We start from the raw sequence: 19437 nt of genomic DNA, 5'->3' as shown, positions 1-19437 counted from the left end.
CCCTTCTTGCAGACACCCCTGACGACATCAAAATGCAGTCATGGTTTCAAACAGTGATCATGAATTTGCCACAAAGAATATTCTATGCCTGAAGATAAATATTCCACATTATTAATTTTTCTACCCCATCCCACTTAAAACAACAGCCATCACCACATTGCATTTCAGTAAATCCCTAATATTAATTATTTGTTACATAAACAAGTACTTTCACTTGTCTGTCTATTGCAAATCCTCAGATGTTTATTATTCAGAGAAAGAAATGTGTTAACTTACTGTACACTCAGAATGCATAATTATATGAATATGTTTTCACAGTCGCCCCTCTACTTCATAACCAATAAGATGTTCCCCCCTCCAAAGAACTGTGGCATTAGAGTATCTGGCTGGTAAATTTATAGTTACTTGTGTGAAGGAAATAAGTTGGATTAAGCATATCCGCATGCTGTCATGCCATGCCACCAACGTCCTAGGCCTGGTTTGCTTATTCATCTAAAGAAGGATTGATTAAACATGATTTACTGAACAAGCTTCAACTGGCTAGGCATGCTAAGCCATAAATTACGGTTTCTAAATCACAATTTAGATTTACAGAATACAGTAAGCCAAAATCAAGCAAATGATGGCTCAGCATAGAATATGCTTAGCTTCCCTAAATTAAATCTCCGGCTGGGAGCTCGCCTCAAGCAGAATGGCGGACGGTTTTGAGTAAGGAAGCTTTTGAATTGGAACATTACAAAATTACTAATGTTACCAACAGTACTACATGTGTAAACTTGCTGTTTAAAACAACAGAAAACAACCCAGGGAATCCTAAAGTTTACAAATTATTTTAAAACATATAGGCTTATTTCTAAGTTTCAGTGGCTTCAATCTCTTAATTATTGTACTGACATCAATGTGGGTTGAAAGTGCAGCTAAACACGGCTACACGGATACTGGATTTTACTTTTGCCATATATTTAACATTTAGTTTATAATGTTCAAAATATGAAAGCAATGAATGAAAACGTGTATTCCTAGTTATAGGGCCATGATTAATGCAATTCCAATTGTAGTCTTCATTACTTTTTTATCTAATTCTCAAATTAAAGAAGAAAAATTGTGGTTCAGTTTGAAAAGAAGCAAAACATAAAATGAGGGGAAGCAGCTAAAGTACAATATATTCAGAAACCCGATAAAACTACTATATTTATATAGTATAATTACTATCACGGGACAGTTACTATTTTACTGCTATAGTAGTATAACTATTATTAACTACTATAGAACTACTTTGTTTATTGTTTATCCACTTATCTTATGGGCCATAAATTGGGGTGGTCACAGGAACAGTTAAGAAAAAAAAAGTAAAAACGAATATTGGGGCGGGAGGAGAGAACAACTCCCCTGCCCTAAACTGACACTCCTCAATATATAAAAGCCACCTCCACTGGGCTACAGCCTCACCCTATCTCACTATAATTTATATGACATAGATATATATAGTTATATCATAGATAGAAACCTATAAAACAACATTATATTTATACTAAAATATAAATATTAGATTTTCACATAGAAATATAAAATACATTTCTAAAGATGAGCCACGGGGATGCTATATGAAACATGGAAAGATTACATATCAATTCCCCAAAGACTTCACTTAACAGTATAGTTATGTATGAAGTGCATGTATTACTAGGTGGCTACAACAGTCATTTAGCACAAACATGGGGAGTCTATAGTCCAGAGATGCCATTTAACTACTACCTCAAGGGAGGGAAAGTGTTTCTAGAGGGCTAGATATGGCCTGCTTCTGAATGACAAATGATCGTGGCTTCTAAGTTTGCTGTGAAGTATAGACAACCAGGACAGGAGTTACTATTACTTGACCACCAGGAGGCACTATGCAAAGGGAGATGGATGCTCCAGTGTCTAGTTCAGTGTTGTCCAAACTTGGCCACTTTAAGATGAGTGGACTTCAACTCCCAGAATTCCCCAGCCAGCATGGCTGGCTGGGGAATTCTGGGAGTTGAAGTCCACTCATCTTAAAGTGGCCAAGTTTGGACAACACTGGTCTAGTTATATGCTAAGCCTTAGTAGCCAAACCATTCTTGGTCACCAAAAGGAGCCAACAGAAAAGCACTAATAGCATCTTTTCTAATTGGACTGAGGTTTTAAGGCCTCTTTCTGCCCCGTGGAGGTATCCCTGTCAGTCTTTCGCTCTGCCTCCTAAAGGGGACAACGGCTTTCTTCCTGGCTCCACTTTGAGGACCAGGAAAAGAAAGGAAAGAGCTGTGGCCAAGGAGTAGGATGCATTCAGAGTATCCAGGAGGCAGATATTCTGGCAGCCACAAGAGTTGCAGAAGCCATGTGGGCATGCCCTGGCAAGTTATGAAGTGTGTAGATGTGCAGAAGCATAAGGGCCAGAGAACCAGCACTACAAAAGGCACCAGGCATTCAGACAACAGACCCTGGCATTCACAAGCACCTGAGTGAGCCCCAAGTGGCATGCAAGAGGGACAGAAACGGAACACCCCCAGTTGACCAATCCAGCTGCAGCTTCCAGACAGCAATGCAGAACAGTGGTCAAGGCACCAGTTGGCATCAACTGCAGTGACTTTCCAGCAACCTCTGTGAACACTGGGCAAAACTAACAGAGGTGACCCTCAGGCAGCCAGATCAACATCAGGTGATACCAATAGTGGCAACCATCTGACAGCTGGATTCCTTGCAGACGTTAGCAAGACAGTATAGGAGTGGCAAGTACGCGTGAGCTGGATTTTCCTTCTTCCTCTTACCAGAATGGCAATATGAGAATTGCAGGATGTCAGAGGTGGGGAGAGTCCATTGGAGTACAGACATGATCCAACTTGATGGCTTTGGATGAATAGTTTTGGGCACAATCTACTCTTACAAAACATGGCAAGTTTCACCCTCATCTTTTCCCACAAGTAAGGCAGTTTCCAACAGTAGTAGTATACTCAATACTAAACCAGTTAACAGGGAATAACAGCTGTTCCAGAGCATACCAGAAGAAAGGGGAGCAGGTCCCCCTCATTTCCAGAAGCTCATCAAGTGGATCCTGCCCTTCTGCTACCTCTGCCTACCTGCAATCCTTTTCATGCTCAGCCTTTGTATTCAATGAGGAAACAAAGGAAAGAATCACAAGAGATATCAGAGGCCTAATCCTCATGAGGCTTACACCAAGAGGAAGATCCATTTTCAGAGGATGACCTCACACAACCTGCTCTTCACATCAGTCACTATTTAATACAGTACTGCACTGACTAATGCTAGAATATAAGGTTTGGAAGGGATCTTAGAGATAATCTAGTCCAAAGCCCTTCCCTGTGTAGGAATCCACTACTACAGCATGCCAAAGAGGTAAGATCACTCATCCTCCATTAAATGCTTCCAGCGAAAGAGCCTACCACCTCCCATGAAGTCTATTCTATCATCCAATAATTTTTACCATAAAGAAAGCCTTACGTCCGCTCAAAATCTGCTTTCTTGTAATTCGAACATGCTCTAGTTTGTTAATGTGCTTTTTAAAATTCAGCGTCCCAAACTGGTCACAACATTTTAGGTGCGGACTAACACCAAATTGAGAAGAATGGCTGCTCTTGATCTTGATACTAATAAATATGATATATAAATATGATAAAATAAATACTTCACTAAGAGATACACTAGGATTTCACTTCCCTTTTCGACAGCTGCATCGCACTATTAGCTCATATTCAGCTTGTGATCCACAAGGACGCCGAGACCTGGCATGGTTTCTCCCATTCTGTATTTTTGCCTTTGATTTTTTTCCTCGGACACAAGATTTTGTTTGCCCCTGTTGAAATTCATCTTGTTGGATTCTAGCCCTTGTTCCACCTTGTCAAAGTCCTTCTGAATCTTGAGAGTTTCCTCTACGGGGTTTGGTATCTTTATATCATCTGCAAATTTGATTATACATTCTAACCCTTCATGCAAATAATTAATAAATATGTATTAAGTCAGCTGACATGCTCGGTTCAGAGCTGACCACAGCAATGATAGAAGTGGGGTGGTATGACAAGCTGCCATGGGTGAAACTGTGTTGTCTTCTCTTCTCTAAAAACTCAAATTTGGACTGTGTGCTGGCTAGATGCATTGGGAGAGTCATATATTCAGCTAGAGTTTCCTGCTTTCCCTAGAACACTTGCAAGCAGGCAAGTCTGCCTTCTAGTGTAAGAATTCTAAGGGGCGGATTTGGCACAGAAAGTTTTGTGTTTCTTGGAGTCTACTGGAGATGCTGTTAACCTCTACTAACCTTCCCTAGGAATGCTACAGTAGAATATTCCTTTCCTGCCAGTTCCATCTTTGATGACAGAGAACAGTAGTAGAACTTACCATGAAATACCATTCTGATCACTGAAAGATAGACCTGTCAGTCTGATCCTGCAGGAGGAGAGAGGATTCATCAGTGCAAACATTAAAAGCCAAATTATTCTGTTTATTTTTTATACATTGTTCCATTTTTCTGATGCTTTTCTTGCTGGCAATCCCCTTTGTTTTTATACTAAGCGGATAATTTAAAAAATGAGGTAGTCCTCATTGAACAACTGCCTCGTTTAGCGACCATTGGCAGTTACAATGGTGATGAAAAAGTAACTTTGTAACCACTCCTTGCATTTATGACCTTCGCAGGCCTGTAAAGGAAAGCTCAGGAAGGATCATAAGCATACTCGCAGTTTCACTTAGCACCCACTTTGCTTAATGACCAAGTTACCAGTTCCAATTGTGGTCACTAAATGAGGACTACCTTGTCCTCTTAGGTTAAGTCAGTATCTATGACTGCAAGGGAGGGGTTTCCTTCTTAGAACAGGAAGCATTCTTAACACCTGCCTTCCAGCTGGATAGAGACAGAAATAATGCCTTCTCATCAGGTCCATCCTTTAGTGATTCCAGTAGTACTTCCTATAAGTTTAACTATGCTTTTACTGTTTCTTAATTTGATTTAAATTAGTTCCATGGGGTAAATGACTTTCATATGCAAATTAAAGGTTGTACATACAGCTGGAACTTACTTTGATTTCTTGTTGCAATAGTTCTTAATTCTCAATTCATTGACTTCTTTGGATACGGGAGTTGGTGCAGAAAAATATTAAGCCTGAATTCTCAATGAAACTTGCCTAAAATTATGTAACAGCCTAGCACGCTGAGATCCAAGATACATTGTTCATTCTAATGAATGTGTGTTCTTTCAGAAATTTTGTTTGGGTAGGGATATTTAAGAAGCTAAACTTAGCATTTTTCTATTATTGGCATAGTCATAATTTATCTTATGACTCTGAAATATGGAATATTCCAATAAGGGGTAGTATTTTGGCCCACATTTTATTGCAGCTACCAGCTTTTTAAGAGTGAAATACACTTGAAATGTGTTTGAACCACTTTAAATGTTCAGCTGGTATGACACAAGCTGAAACTTTGCTCTACTTTTTCATCATCATTATGGAACATTTTTCATCACAGCAAAGAAAAGGGAAACTCCTGAAAAATGCTCAATATTGATGACTTCCTAGATGTTATTACTATCCAAATCAAGATAACCAAATACATCACATCAGTTAAAATAAGACTGGTGAACCTTTTACAACAGAATGGATCTGGGAATATGGGCGATTAGTGAAGATCACCTCTTCTTCCTGCAGCAAAAGCATTCAATTCAATTTCATGAAGAAAAGGGTATATAGTACAGTGGTACCTTGAGTTACGAATTTAATCCATTCTGTGACTCTGGTTGCAACTCGAATTGGTCGCAACACGAGGCAAATTTTCCCATAAGGTTCAATGTAATTACCGTTAATCTGTTCTGGCATGGAGGACAGGGAGGCAGCTATTGCTTGGAGGGAGAGTCAGGGGCGGAAAAATGGCCACAGACCATGTGTCAGGGCGGAAAAATGGCCGCGGACGTGTCAGGGGCGGAAAATGGCCGCGGACCACGTGTCAGGGGCGGGAAATGGCCGCGGACCACGTGTCAGGGGCGGAAAATGGCCGCGGACGTGTCAGGGGCGGAAAAATGGCCGCGGACCACGTGTCAGGGGCGGAAAATGGCCGCGGACGTGTCAGGGGCAGAAAATGGCCACGGAACACGTGTCACGGGAGGGAAAATGGCCGCGGATCCGGTTCGTAACTCGAGGTGGTTCGCAACACGAGGTAAATTTTTGGGGCCGGAGCTGGTCGTAACATGAAAAATTCGTAAGCAGAGGCATTCGTAACTCGAGGTACCACTGTATATAGGGTATATGTATATAGAATGGCAACTCCAGATTCAATTCATTCCACCACTTAGAAATAGACTGTGAAGGACTCATACGAAGATGCTCTATAACAATTAGATGTATTCATCAAACTCAGTTTGGCAAACCTGGTAGTGACCCTCTATTACATCTAACAAGGCATCTTCACATCACTAACACTGGATAATTTTAACTGGAAAGAGCTGGAATCTGAGATGTTCTGCTTTGTAAAGCATATATGTGCTGAACAGTCCTTCCCCAGTATCAGGCCTGCTTCTTGTTGAGAAGTTCTGCTTTAACAACGTGATTGTGAAAAGTTCACCTAAAATTAATTGCAAGGTTGTTGTTTTTTTAAAGAAAGGGAAATAGGAAGCACACAGTCAGCAATAGCAATCTCAAACCAACTTATTTTTTGTAAGGACTTAATTTGGCAAAGGATGAAGATGCAAGGCACACTACTTTCAGGAATGATTCTCTGAAGCTGCCTTTTCATCTGACACCAATAAAGCAGATGTGAAAGACTTCCAGAGGAGAGACTGTAATTCAGCACAAAGATAAATAAAATTGAAGCCCCCAAGGATTCCTTGCATTGTAAAAAAACCCTTTGTTCAATGGACAGAAGACAATGAAATAGTACTCAGACATTTATTTCAGGTATGTAGTTTACACACTTCATTGAGCAAACAAAAATAGCAAATATACAAATATAACAAGCATTACCAAATAATGTATCTGACACTAGTGTTATAAGCTGATTAAAGAAAATAATCAAGGAGGCCAGAGAAGATGGCTACAACCCATGGCAACCTTCTTCTCATATACTTTCAGTAGCACCATAATGGCAATACTTAAAAAAAAAAAAAACCTCACAACCCCCCCCCCCCAAATTATTGAAGGCTACTGTGCCAAAATCCAAATCTCTTTCTTTCTCTTGTAGGAGGGGCAGAGAGCATACTTCATTATGATTTGTGTGGCAAACATTTAACAGTGCAGGCGCTTGAGTGAGCTTCAGCTCGTATTCAGTTGAGCCATAAGCAGGACACGTGGGACACCCCTCCCTGCAAGCCAGCCATTTTTAAAGCCCATTTTTAAATATGTGCAAGCTCTGCACTGTGCTTTATTTCTGTGCATGTGATCTGCAAAATGATGTCAGAAAAGTTATCTGCTAAAAGCCTGAGTGAATCTTTGGTAGGCTAATACTTCAGTATTATGAATCCTATTAATCTACCACAGTTAGTTGATTCGCTGCAGTTTTCCTCTAGATTCCAAAAAGGTGACAACTCATGACATTCTGGAAAACTTAACAGTGAAATCATCAGACCAGGCACTTAAAAACCCAGTCTTCTCCAAAGGCACCAAGAATTAAACAGCATAACTGAAGTCCCCTAGTGAAGGTGACTGTATCAGGTTCTCTACTATGATTACAAATTAAAATGCTTTTACATTGTACAAAAACTTTATACACCTTATATCTTAACCTTCTATTTTGCTGTCAGTTGCAAATATAATTAAATTACCCCCACTTTCTGATAAGGAGACGTCACTTTGCTACCTATTGTATATCAAGTACCAATTTTTTTTTAATTTAAAGTTATGCCATAACCTTGCTTAAAGACTGTGTTTCAGCATTACTTAAAAAAGATTATACTCTTCTCCACACAAAATTATCAGAACTTTTTTTTTTTTGGTATGGTTACAGCGACTCATTTTGACCAGATATTGGTTTTTCTGCTGTATATCTGAAATCCACACTGAGGTTTTATATGAAACTTATAAGTGGCCAATTTTCCCCATTCAAGTTCACCAAATACAGACTTTCAGCAAAGTTATGGCAAAAATACAAAACATCAATATAATGTTTTATTGTAATGCACTTGTTAAAATCTTCATGTCACTTCACATAGTTCCACGCAAGCCTTAATAGAGACATATATCAAAACGTAAATTGCATTGAAGCCTTGCTTCTGCTGGCCACTTAAAGTCACCTGCCAAGGTCTCTTTAGTGGTAAATACACTTCTGCGGCACGTAACAGATTTAAATCTCAGTCTGAACTGCAGTGCTTAACTCCGTGACCTGCTGTGAATGGTTGTTGTTTCTTTCTTTCAGTGTTTCACCAGAATCCACAACGGCACTACTTGAAGTCCCCTTGTAGGTGCACTCTTCAGCAATGTAACTCAGCTGTAGAGCCTCTGAGTTGGGTGCAGCTGGAGTAAACAGCAAACTACCCCCTTGGTGAGGAGAGTTTTCTAAACGGTCATTTTCTACCTCTGGCAGAATGCTCACGGTATTAAAGCGGGTATGATAATCGCTGGAACCATGGCTGCACGAGGTTTTCATACTCTCCAGATCAGAGCAACTAAACTCAGAAAAATGACTTGAGTGAGAATCGGCTACAGATGGGACACTATCGCTGAGAGAGGGAGAGTCAAATTCACTGGAGTTTGTACTTTGCTGCTCCAACAGCTGAGCATCCATGTCCTCTCTGGTCTCATTTATCTTCATGCTATTCTTTTTTCTGAGTTTACCTTTGCATTTTTTCCCTGCTGATGATTCTTTGGACCACTTGGGGGCACTTGATTTGTTGTCAGGCAAGCAGGCGGAAGAACTACCAGCATTACTGCGACCTGCAGCGCTACCATCATCCACGCTACTGCTCCCACTGTTGTGTCTGAATTTTGCAGGCTTCGATTCAATATCTACTTGCACCTCCATGCTGCTACCATCTCTAAATAAGAAAAAAGGATAACAATTCTGTTTTAAAGAACACCTGCAAACTTATCTCAGTTAAATTCAAAGTTATAAACAGCATTTTAAAATATATTTGCAACTATTAATTCAAAGTTTGGAAAAGATGTCATATCTTGCTAAGAGGATGATTCATCAATACTATTTTTAATACTTCTATGTAATACAAAATCTTCATGCAAATTTTATATGAAATGCCATTTACCAATTATCCCTCTTATGTACTGGCATCTTAGTTATCAGTGAGGGGTAGCCACAAGATGGTGATGGGTGAGCAGCTCTGAATCTATGTTCTGTTTTATTCTATTCCATTTTATCTTTCAACTTGCTATTTTAATTTTTATATACTGTTAATTTACTTTTTATAAACTGTAATACCTGGGAGGTTATCTATCTGCTCCAGCTACTACTCAATAAAATATAAAACAGGAGTCAAGGATGGGAAAAAGAAAGAGATAGCAAGTATTCTCCACAACACAGACTCCACTCAAGCCTTTGAAGCAGCAGAAAATGGATAAATATACAATAAATGAACAGACAACTTCAGTAAGTAACTTTGACCCTACTTACTCTCCAGGTAGACATAACACTTATAACTCTTTGGAATGAGATCTAGACAGAAATTGAAAGTCGACAGCTTACAGAACTTTCTTCACACCTGGTAGAAGATGCCCCCCTCCCTAGACTGCTGCTGTTTGCTCAGCAGCTGCATTGCTTATGCAAGATGGGGATGATATGAACTTAAAAAGGGAGACTGTAACAGACTTCATAATTAGGCAATGCCTGCTCACAGCACAAATGGTGATCTCAGTCTTTGAACTGTTGACTTCAGTCAAAAATAAGGATGACCTTCTAAAGGAGTCCTTTGTAAAGTATACTGAGAGTCACCCAAATAAAACAGCAGAAGCTGTAAAGACACCTGCTGCTTACACCAACAAACAACAAGTAGCTGACAGGGAATTTAGAGCTGACCCTACTCCCGAATCTGCTAGGAGAGAAAGAAATAGCTGTGGAGGGCTTAAGCAGAAAAAAGACAGAGATGAGGTAAGTACAATTATTACTTACAGACCAATCAGATCATTCTGCAGATTTCCAACAAAAGAGTGAACAGAGGGCGATGGGACTTCAAAAAGGTAGTTATTCTGTCCTCTGCTGCAAATGCTCTTTGATAGATCTACTACATGCCAAATGGCTGCCATCTAGAAGAGGCTGCATGCGAATTCTGCTAACATTTAAGCAATCTACAGTTCCTAGCATGCTTTTCAAAATGAAGCCCTTCCCGAGCACCTTCTCAATATTCCCAGTACATGTCTTCGGTCCAGAAAAAGCTAGCTCGCTTTTGGATCAGTTTTCCCAAGAGGGTATTACCACTTTAAAATCTAAGTGCAACAGTTTGAATCCAGATAACTTCAGGGATGTTTTACCAGCAATGACCTTGAGAAAGAAGAGCTCTAATCAACAAACAGCATTACCTACAGCTAGAGAGTCTGCCGAGGACTCACTGGAAGAAAAGTTGATTAACTTATTTGGTACATTACCAGATTCAGGGCAAGCAGACACCATACAGAGATTGGATGAATTAAGAAAAACGCTGATGACAACACGCTCCGCAGTGAAACCATTAATTAATCTGGTCCTACCATGTACTCAGGACTGTGGAATAAACTCAGTCAGCAAATTGCTAATGCTGCAGCCACAAAAAGCCCAGGCATACAGACCACCAATGGAGAATCTTTAATGTCTAACCCAGTCCCCAACAGTCTGTAGCTTGACAAAATGCTGCATCAATTAGAGAATCTAAAGTATACAGGCCCTGAGAAAAAGGCTAATTTCTTGCCTTCATCGGATCCAGGCATGCTTTTAACACCAATACCCTCCCCTCTTATAGTATAACTCTCCAATTGTATCTCCCAGAAAACATGTATAAATCATTGTGGGGGCTAGATGGGATGCTGAAGATCGAACTGGCAAAGAAGAAGAATTCTTATCCCAGCGATTAGCAATCATTCAGAGACAGAAGTCTGGCTTTGGGTCTCGTGCCATCCCTGGAATTGCCTCTTCTGATATTGATATTGTTTTCTCTGACACCCAAAGTACACCCATTTCTTCAACAGCTGATCTTAACACCTAACAGTATGAACCAACTTATGTTGCCACCATTCTTGAGGATTTGCCTCTTACAATGGCCACTACTGGGAACTCAGATTGACATTTGGATACTGCTAAAACCCTAATAATTCTTTCCTGGAGACTTTCAGTTCTTGGTTTTGGATTTTTCCTGTTTCCTTAAGAACTCTTCTAACTTAGAAATATTCACAGGTCTCCTTACAAATACTGCATGTTTTGAAATTTCCCCATAGATTTTCAATAATATTCAAGACTAGGGGCTGTGAAGGCCTGTCCAAAAAATTATTTTTACTTCCTATGCACTTCATGACTGATTTGGAAGTATGTTTTGGATTACTGTCTTGCTGAAATATCCAATCTCTTTGCAGCTTCAATTTCTTCATTGATTGCAGGACATTACCTTCTAGGTTATGCTGATATTTAGATGAATCTAATCTTCCTTCCAGAGAGCCAGTATGGTGTAACAATTAAGACATCAGACTAGAAACTAGGAGACTGTGAGTTCTAGTCCCAACATAACTACAAGGCCAACTGGGTGACTTTGGGCCTTCTCTCAACTCTAAGAAAAAGGCAATGGCAAACTACTTCTGAAAAATGCTATGAAGAAAACTGCAGGGGCAGTTGCCAGGAGTCAAAACTTACTTCAAGACACACATCTAAATTCCTCCTCCTGCCCTCCCATTATTTCCTGCGCCACTGGCTGCTACAAAATCCCAAAGTGTAACAGAATCATACCATACTTAACAGTTGGCAAAAAGTTCTTTCCTCTAAGTGCTTCATTTTTTTTTTCTCCAAATGTATCTTGTGTGGTTGTGGCCAAAAATTTAATGTTTGAACAAAGTATTTTGTTCCAAAACAAAGTACTTTGTTTCAAAATATTTCAGGTTTTACTTTAGACAATGACTATTGTGATAAGGTTGAAGAAAAGGTTTACTTTTGATAACTCTTCCATACAGGTTCTTATTGTACAAGCAGTGCTGTACTATAACCTACCTCAATGTCAGCTAAATTTTTCAGAAGGTAATCTGAAATGATCTGTAGGTTCTGTGTTACATTTACAGCAATTCTAGGAGAGCTTTTGCCTTTCAAATCATGCTTTGACTTCAAAAGTTTCTTAACATTTTCACAGTTGAAATTTCCATATACAGTGGTACCTCTACTTACGAACGCCCCTACTTACGAAATTTTCGAGATACAATCAGCTCCAGCCCCCAAAATTTACCTCTACTTACGAATTTGCCTCGACTTAGGAGCCATTTTCCACCCATGCCACGTGGTCCGCGGCCATTTTCCGCCCGTGCCACGTGGTCTGCAGCCATTTCTCCGCCCCTGACACGTGGTCCGCGGCCATTTTTTACGCCCTGCCGCGTGGTCAGTGGCCGTTTTTCCGCCCGACGCGTGGTCCGTGGACACCGGAACGGATTAACGGTAATTACATTGAACCTTATGGGAAAATTTACTTCGACTTGCGACCAGCCCAACTTGCGATCAGAGTCACAGAACGGATTAAGTTCATAAGTAGAGGTACCACTGTACTCTGACCAGGGATGTCTAAATGTCTACATGCTACTAGATAAAATGCCTTTCTAATTAGAGGCTCACCAATTACATTAAATTAAAAAACAGAATATACTCTGGGCTTGAAAGAGAGAGCTGTTATTTATAACCCTTACCATAACAATATCTATGTGGTTGCTAAGAATCAACACCAACTTGATGGCACATAATCAATTAATAATCATACCAGAGATTTCCTGCACAGCACATAAATACTGACTTTACCAACATATTTTCAAACTTACCTGTCCAATGGGGCGTAGGAATTTATAATGGACCCAGCCATTGCTTTGGTGCTGGCATTGTCACTCACTGTTCCTAAACTAACAGTGCCAGATTCGCCACTCAAACTGCATCTCTCCTTCTGCACATCTGCTTGGACTTCCAACCTTGGTGAAAATTCAGTATTAGTTCAATAAGTAACTTGCATTTTTCATATCATCTTGAAATTAGAGCCTTTTAAAAGTTTACCAGCCACCCAATTGGGTATGAATGACAGACTCTGTAGCATCACTGGCCTCAGAAGAAAATTTTCTGAGGAAAGAGAATGTTTTTGTGCTTATTTTTTTATAGAAAGCAAAGAGAATCATTCTCACAACAAATTAAGTGAAATATCCCTCAGTAAATTATAGTGGTAAATTCTAAAAACATTTACATATGAGAAATAGCCAGGATTACACTTTTCCATTCCAAATAATATAACCAGCTAACTGTCTAGTGTGGTCGCATGTCACAAGTTTTTTCATTTACAAAGATCCCATTTCATACAAGAATCTTTCTGTTTCCCCAAAGCCATAATCCAGTACTAAAAAAAAAAAAGCCATATAAACCAGAATTCCTAACACCACACTAATCACTGTCACTGGAATTGGACTTCTCCTTTAATGCAAGTAAATGTAATCAAGGTTTTCAGAATGTACCCCGTAAGTGTTCAAAAGACAGGTATCAGAATGTACAACAAGCAGCTACAACATACACTTATTATTCCATTGTTAATTACAATTTATGTATGAAAGTCAATTAGTGCTTAACACTTGGAATGCATTATCTTACCGGTTGAAGCAGCTGACCATTGCGCTTCCTGACAGACTTCCTGTTATGCTGGCTCCAGCCAAGGCCAGGGTGCTGGCTGTCTCACTCAGATTGTCTCGAATGGCTCCTATTCTGTCCATATGGCTGCCACTTGCACTTAGGCTTCCGGTCAACCCAACACTTTCTTCCCCTATACTAGGATTGTGACGTGCCTCTGCTACTGATGTAGTATCTAAAATGGAACAGGGGAGGTGCTGTTCAATAAGAACATATTTTACTAAACCTTCTTCGCATTACAGAAGCCTATTGCTTTTATAGAAGCTACAATAATAAAAACTGTAGAGTTTTTCAACTGCTTCAAGAATTGATTATGGGATACATAGAAAGTTTAAGATACCATCAATAAAGAAAGGTGTTTTTCTAAGGGTGCTACTAATTGATTTTCTTCTGGGAAATACAGTGGGGCAAAAAAGTATTTAGTCAGCCACCAATTGTGCAAGTTCTCCCACTTAAAAAGATGAGAGAGGCCTGTAATTTTCATCATAGGTATACCTCAACTATGAGAGACAAAATGAGAAAAAAAATCCAGAAAATCACATTGTCTGATTTTTAAAGAATTTATTTGCAAATCATGGTGGAAAATAAGTATTTGGTCACCTACAAACAAGCAAGATGTCTGGCTCTCACAGACCTGTAATTACTTCTTTAAGAGGCTCCTCTGTCCTCCACTCGTTACCTGTAGTAATGACACCTGTTTGACCTTGTTATCAGTATAAAAGACACCTGTCCACAACCTCAAACAGTCACACTCCAAATTCCACTATGGCCAAGACCAAGGAGCTGTTGAAGGACACCAGAAACAAAATTGTAGACCTGTACCAGGCTGGGAAGACTGAATCTGCAATAGGCAAGCAGCTTGGTTTGAAGAAATCAACTGTGGGAGCAATAATTAGAAAATGGAAGACATACAAGACCACTGATAATCTCCCTCAATCTGGGGCTCCATGCAAGATCTCACCCCGTGGGGTCAAAATGATCACAAGAACGGTGAGCAAAAATCCCAGAACCACACGGGGGGACCTAGTAAATGACCTGCAGAGAGCTGGGACCAAAGTAACAAAGGCTACCATCAGTAACGCACTACGCCGCCAGGGACTCAAATCCTGCAGTGCCAGACGTGTCCCCCTGCTTAAGCCAGTACATGTCTGGGCCCGTCTGAAGTTTGCTAGAGAGCATTTGGATGATCCAGAAGAGGATTGGGAGAATGTCATATGGTCAGATGAAACCAAAGTAGAACGTTTTGGTCTAAACTCAACTGTGTTTGGAGGAGAGAGAATGCTGAGTTGCATCCAAAGAACACCATACCTACTGTGAAGCATGGGGGTGGAAACATCATGCTTTGGGGCTGTTTTTCTGCAAAGGGACCAGGACGACTGATCCGTGTAAAGGAAAGAATGAATGGGGCCATGTATCGTGAGATTTTGAGTGAACACCTCCTTCCATCAGCAAGGGCATTGAAGATGAAATGTGGCTGGGTCTTTCAGCATGACAATGATCCCAAACACACCGCCCCGGCAACGAAGGAGTGGCTTCGTAAGAAGCATTTCAAGGTCCTGGAGTGGCCTAGCCAGTCTCCAGATCTCAACCCCATGGAAAACCTTTGGAGGGAGTTGAAGTCCGTGTTGCCCAGCGACAGCCCCAAAACTTCACTGCTCTAGAGGAGATCTGCATGGAGGAATGGGCCAAAATACCAGCAACAGTGTGTGAAAACCTTGTGAAGACTTAAGAAAACGTTTGACCTCTGTCATTGCCAACAAAGGATATATAACAAAGTACTGAGATGAACTTTTGATATTGACCAAATACTTATTTTCCACCATGATTTGCAAATAAATTCTTTAAAAATCAGACAATGTGATTTTCTGGATTTTTTTCCCCATTTTGTCTCTCATAGTTGAGGTATACCTATGATGAAAATTACAGGCCTCTCTCATCTTTTTAAGTGGGAGAACTTGCACAATTGGTGACTGACTAAATACTTTTTTGCCCCACTGTATAGGATGATACAAATCACTATGGATCACAGCACACACTGCAAATCAAAAAAAAAATGTGCATATACCTGGAAGTGACTATATGTGATTAGTAGTGAATATTTTTCAAATATTCACATTTATTTCATTCAAATATATTCTGAGCTATGTTTGTATACATGAAACAACTTGCACTGTGGCTATCTGCAGTTCATCTCTACAGAAGCCTGTAACTGGCTAATCTTAGGACAGCAACTATCAAAAACAGAAATATGCGAAATATTTCAACTTTGAAATTCCCCATTTCAAGCTGTGGTCTTGTTTGATAGGATAACAACAGCATAAGAACACTTCCTATGATATCAAAAAAAAGCTATTTTGAGCTTGAAATGTTTCTAATTCAAAATGTTTTGTACATGTCTCCAAAAAGATCTTCTTTCTTACCTATTGCTGCATTTGTTCCACTCACAGTTATATCATTTTCATCATCAAATTCTATTCTGACACCTTTCCCATTGCCAGCTGATACTCCACAACCTCCACTTCGACAGAGAGAAATGGGAACTACTCCATACACATAGGCCAGCATAATAGGGACTCCTATACCTTTGGAGAAACAAAGTAAAACACTGCCATTAGCATACCTTTTTTTTTTTATGACCACTGCATATTTCTTAACTGCAGAGTTTAATAAAGATAGAACAATAGTAACAAAAAGGTAATTCTTATCATGGATACATAATTCTCATCATGGATACAAAATGACAGTCAACCCAATTCTGCAAATTTATCCTAGTCTCAAGAATTCTTATTTACACTGAGATCCTTTGGTTCCCTATTCATTTCAGTGCAATAAGCAAGTCTGATCAGAGTTTCTGGCTTACATTCATGGGAATATAGGCTTAGATGTAAGCACTAAGAGACCTAGTTTTCCAAAGAGGATACTACCAAACCTGCAGATCCCTTCTTCTAAGCCAGCTGCCCCAGTCCTGGGCTCTGGTGGCAGAACAGATAGGCTCCTTGGTCCTTAGACTGCTGTTGGTAAATGCTGGATCTATGCAAAATAAGACTGCATCCATCCATGCTATGAAGACCATCAGATGCAGAGACTTAGTGTTTGTATGTAATACCTTTGAAGAGGCTGGAAACGCTGTTCTAGAGGTGACTGGTTGTGAGTAACTGTGCGTGGAATTTAGTTGTAGAGCTAAGCTATGGCTGCTTGCGCACACCATCTTAGGACTGATGTTAGAGCTCCCAGGGCTTTTAATCTTAGGTGACCTAAACACGTATTCCGTTGAGGGACCAGTGGAGTTTGTGAATTCATAGCTTCCATGGCCTTGCCTCAAATACTTGTGGCCCCAACACACATGGAGCGGGGGGGGGGATGCTTGATCTGTTCTTCACTCTGAAGCAGTTAAGATGGAGGACACCGAAATCTGTCCTTCACCATGGTCAGATCACATCTTGGTCAATCATAGTAACAACAATGGGTCTATTAGAATGGTCCGACTCAGGCAACTAAAGGATCCAGAAGATTTCCAAAGGACATTTAGGTATCTCCCTGACAATTTGGTGGGGAGTTCTACCTCATGCCTGGTAATTTCTGGAATGCAGAGACACCCACATTGCTGGATGACATTGATTTTATTCTTCCCAGTTCTCCATCTCAAGCAATTCCTTGCTTTAGTGAGGAGCTAAGGGAAATAAAGTGACTGAAAAGGCAGAGAGAGAGAGTACACAAAACCAAAAGTGGAAGTGGCTAAGCACTGGTAAGAACTCACATTCAAGCCTAGACAGGGATGACAGAGGCAAAGCATTGATTCTTCACTATACTTATTGTGCCTACTAATTCTCGCCTGGCAACTGTACTCATAATTACCCAGATCCTTCTTGGGAAGGATGGGTGGAGCAGGCTTATGGGATGAATTTGCAGGTTTCCTTGCAGATAAATTAGCTTGTATCCTCTCTGGTTTTGATGCCAATTGGGCCGAGTCCACTAAGATGAGCAAAGTGATGCCTTAGGAGTTGGTCTTGTCAACCTGATTAAGTGGAAAGGGCTCCTGTAGCATGGGTTCTGATATGTGGTAGCCAGATCTATGCCCTTCCCGGCTTCTCCAAGCTGCCAGGCAGGGTGTGAGTTGCTGGATTCAAGAGGTAATCAGTGCTTCTTTGTGGGAGGATGTTACACTGTCTGGTAGCAAACCGTCTCTTGAAGAAGCCTGTGCCCTGTCTCCAGACTTCCCTTTTTGGGGAAGGTTTATGAGAAGTTGGTGGGGAATCAATTACAAAAGATTCTAGGGAAAACAGATTTCTTCCAGGCAGGATTCAGGCCCAGACATGGGAGAGAAATGGTATCAGTCACTGTGTAGTAGATTATTTCTGTTGGGACCTCAGTGAGAGGTGCTCCCCCTTTGTTTCTATTAGATCCTTCAGCAGCATTCAGTATCTTTCTAGATCACCTGAAAGAGTTGAGAGTACTGTTTTTCAGTGGTTCCACTCATACCAAAGTAGGCAGTTCCAGTTGGTAGTCATAGGGAAGGATGTTCTTGAGCCCTTGATTACTTCAGTATGAGGTACTAATGGGTTTGATGCTCTACCCCAAATTATTTAACGTCTGTATGAAACTGCTAAGATAGGTCAACCATCGATTTGGGGTGAGGCATAATCAGTATGCAGATGGAGATGCCAGGGAAATCCTGAATCAATGATTAGAGGCTGTTAGGATGAGGTGAACCCAGTAAGATAGAGTTCCTGTGAGCCAATCCTGTGGGCCATCTGAAAACTTTGGTACTATCAGTTACTCTTGAAATGCTTCCCCTGAAAGAGGTAATCCATGACTGGGGTTTTCTTGGACTTGCAGCTATTGCTTAAACAGTAGGTGGAAGCTGTGGCCAGAGGGGATTTTGCCCAGCTCTGGATGGCACACTAGTTACAACCCTACCTAGAGCAGGGAGACCTGGTAATCACCACTCAGGTGGACTACTATAGCACACTGAATGTGAAGCTGCCTTTGGAGATGACCTGGAAGCTGCAGATAGTATAGAAGGCCGAAGTCAGACTGCTAGTAGAACAATCCTGCTTTTACGATGTAACTTTTAGCCCTATACAGCAGAGCACTGGGATACACTAGGCACTATCTTGCTAAAATGAATTCTGCCTGTCTGATCTGAACTTCTAGGGAGGCTCTGCTAAGTGTTCACCAACCTTGTGAAGTTGATGAGACCTGGATCTACCCTGTTGTCCCCCCCCCCCCGATTTTGGAACATTTTTAGTAAAATGTAATGGTTTTAGTGCAGTGTAATTGTTCAGGGAAAAAACAATATTCTCAGGCTTTCTGTCAGAAACTATACTTACCTACAGTGACTGCAGCTACCACTGGTGAAACAATTACAGACAAGGTTACACCACCTGCAATGGCTAAGTTCCTCCTATGCTTTGAAATGTCTTTGCCTTCATAGCGATTATGAATCTTTATAAGAGAAAATGAAGGTATTTTAGATCAATTTGCATTTAATAGCTGGGAGAAGAAATGTTATACAGGAGTGATCAATACTATCTTTATCTAGTTTCTTGCCGTTTTAAATTAATGAATGCCTCAGATCCCATTGGTATAACGAAACAGGATGAGTAAACAAAGAAATGTGAGGGAAAAAAATGTCTGTCTTTGTTTTGGACATCTTTT

At 40.4% G+C, this 19437-nt stretch overlaps 1 protein-coding gene across 3 annotated transcripts in view; it reads right to left on the bottom strand.

The window, feature by feature from the left end:
- Positions 1-6891: 6891 nt before the first annotated feature.
- RNF19A (ring finger protein 19A, RBR E3 ubiquitin protein ligase) overlaps positions 6892-19437 on the bottom strand; it is a 42162-nt gene continuing 29616 nt past the window's right edge. For all 3 annotated transcript variants that reach the window (XM_088149083.1, XM_088149084.1, XM_007439136.4), the window contains 5 exons: positions 19110-19224; positions 16200-16361; positions 13744-13954; positions 12936-13079; positions 6892-8986 (listed from right to left, as the gene is read on the bottom strand). In XM_088149083.1, coding sequence (XP_088005209.1) covers positions 8296-8986; positions 12936-13079; positions 13744-13954; positions 16200-16361; positions 19110-19224 — 1323 coding nt within the window. In that variant the 3' untranslated portion in view covers positions 6892-8295. The remainder of the gene's footprint in view (positions 8987-12935; positions 13080-13743; positions 13955-16199; positions 16362-19109; positions 19225-19437) is intronic.

The sequence above is a fragment of the Python bivittatus genome, unplaced genomic scaffold, assembly GCF_059951505.1.
Source record: "Python bivittatus isolate LINGU-HERP-01145 unplaced genomic scaffold, Pbiv_v1 ctg000590_np1212, whole genome shotgun sequence".
Classification (NCBI taxonomy): Eukaryota; Metazoa; Chordata; class Lepidosauria; order Squamata; family Pythonidae; genus Python; species Python bivittatus.
The sequence above is the reverse complement of the archived record's forward strand: the minus strand, read 5'-3'. Positions and strand labels throughout refer to the sequence as shown.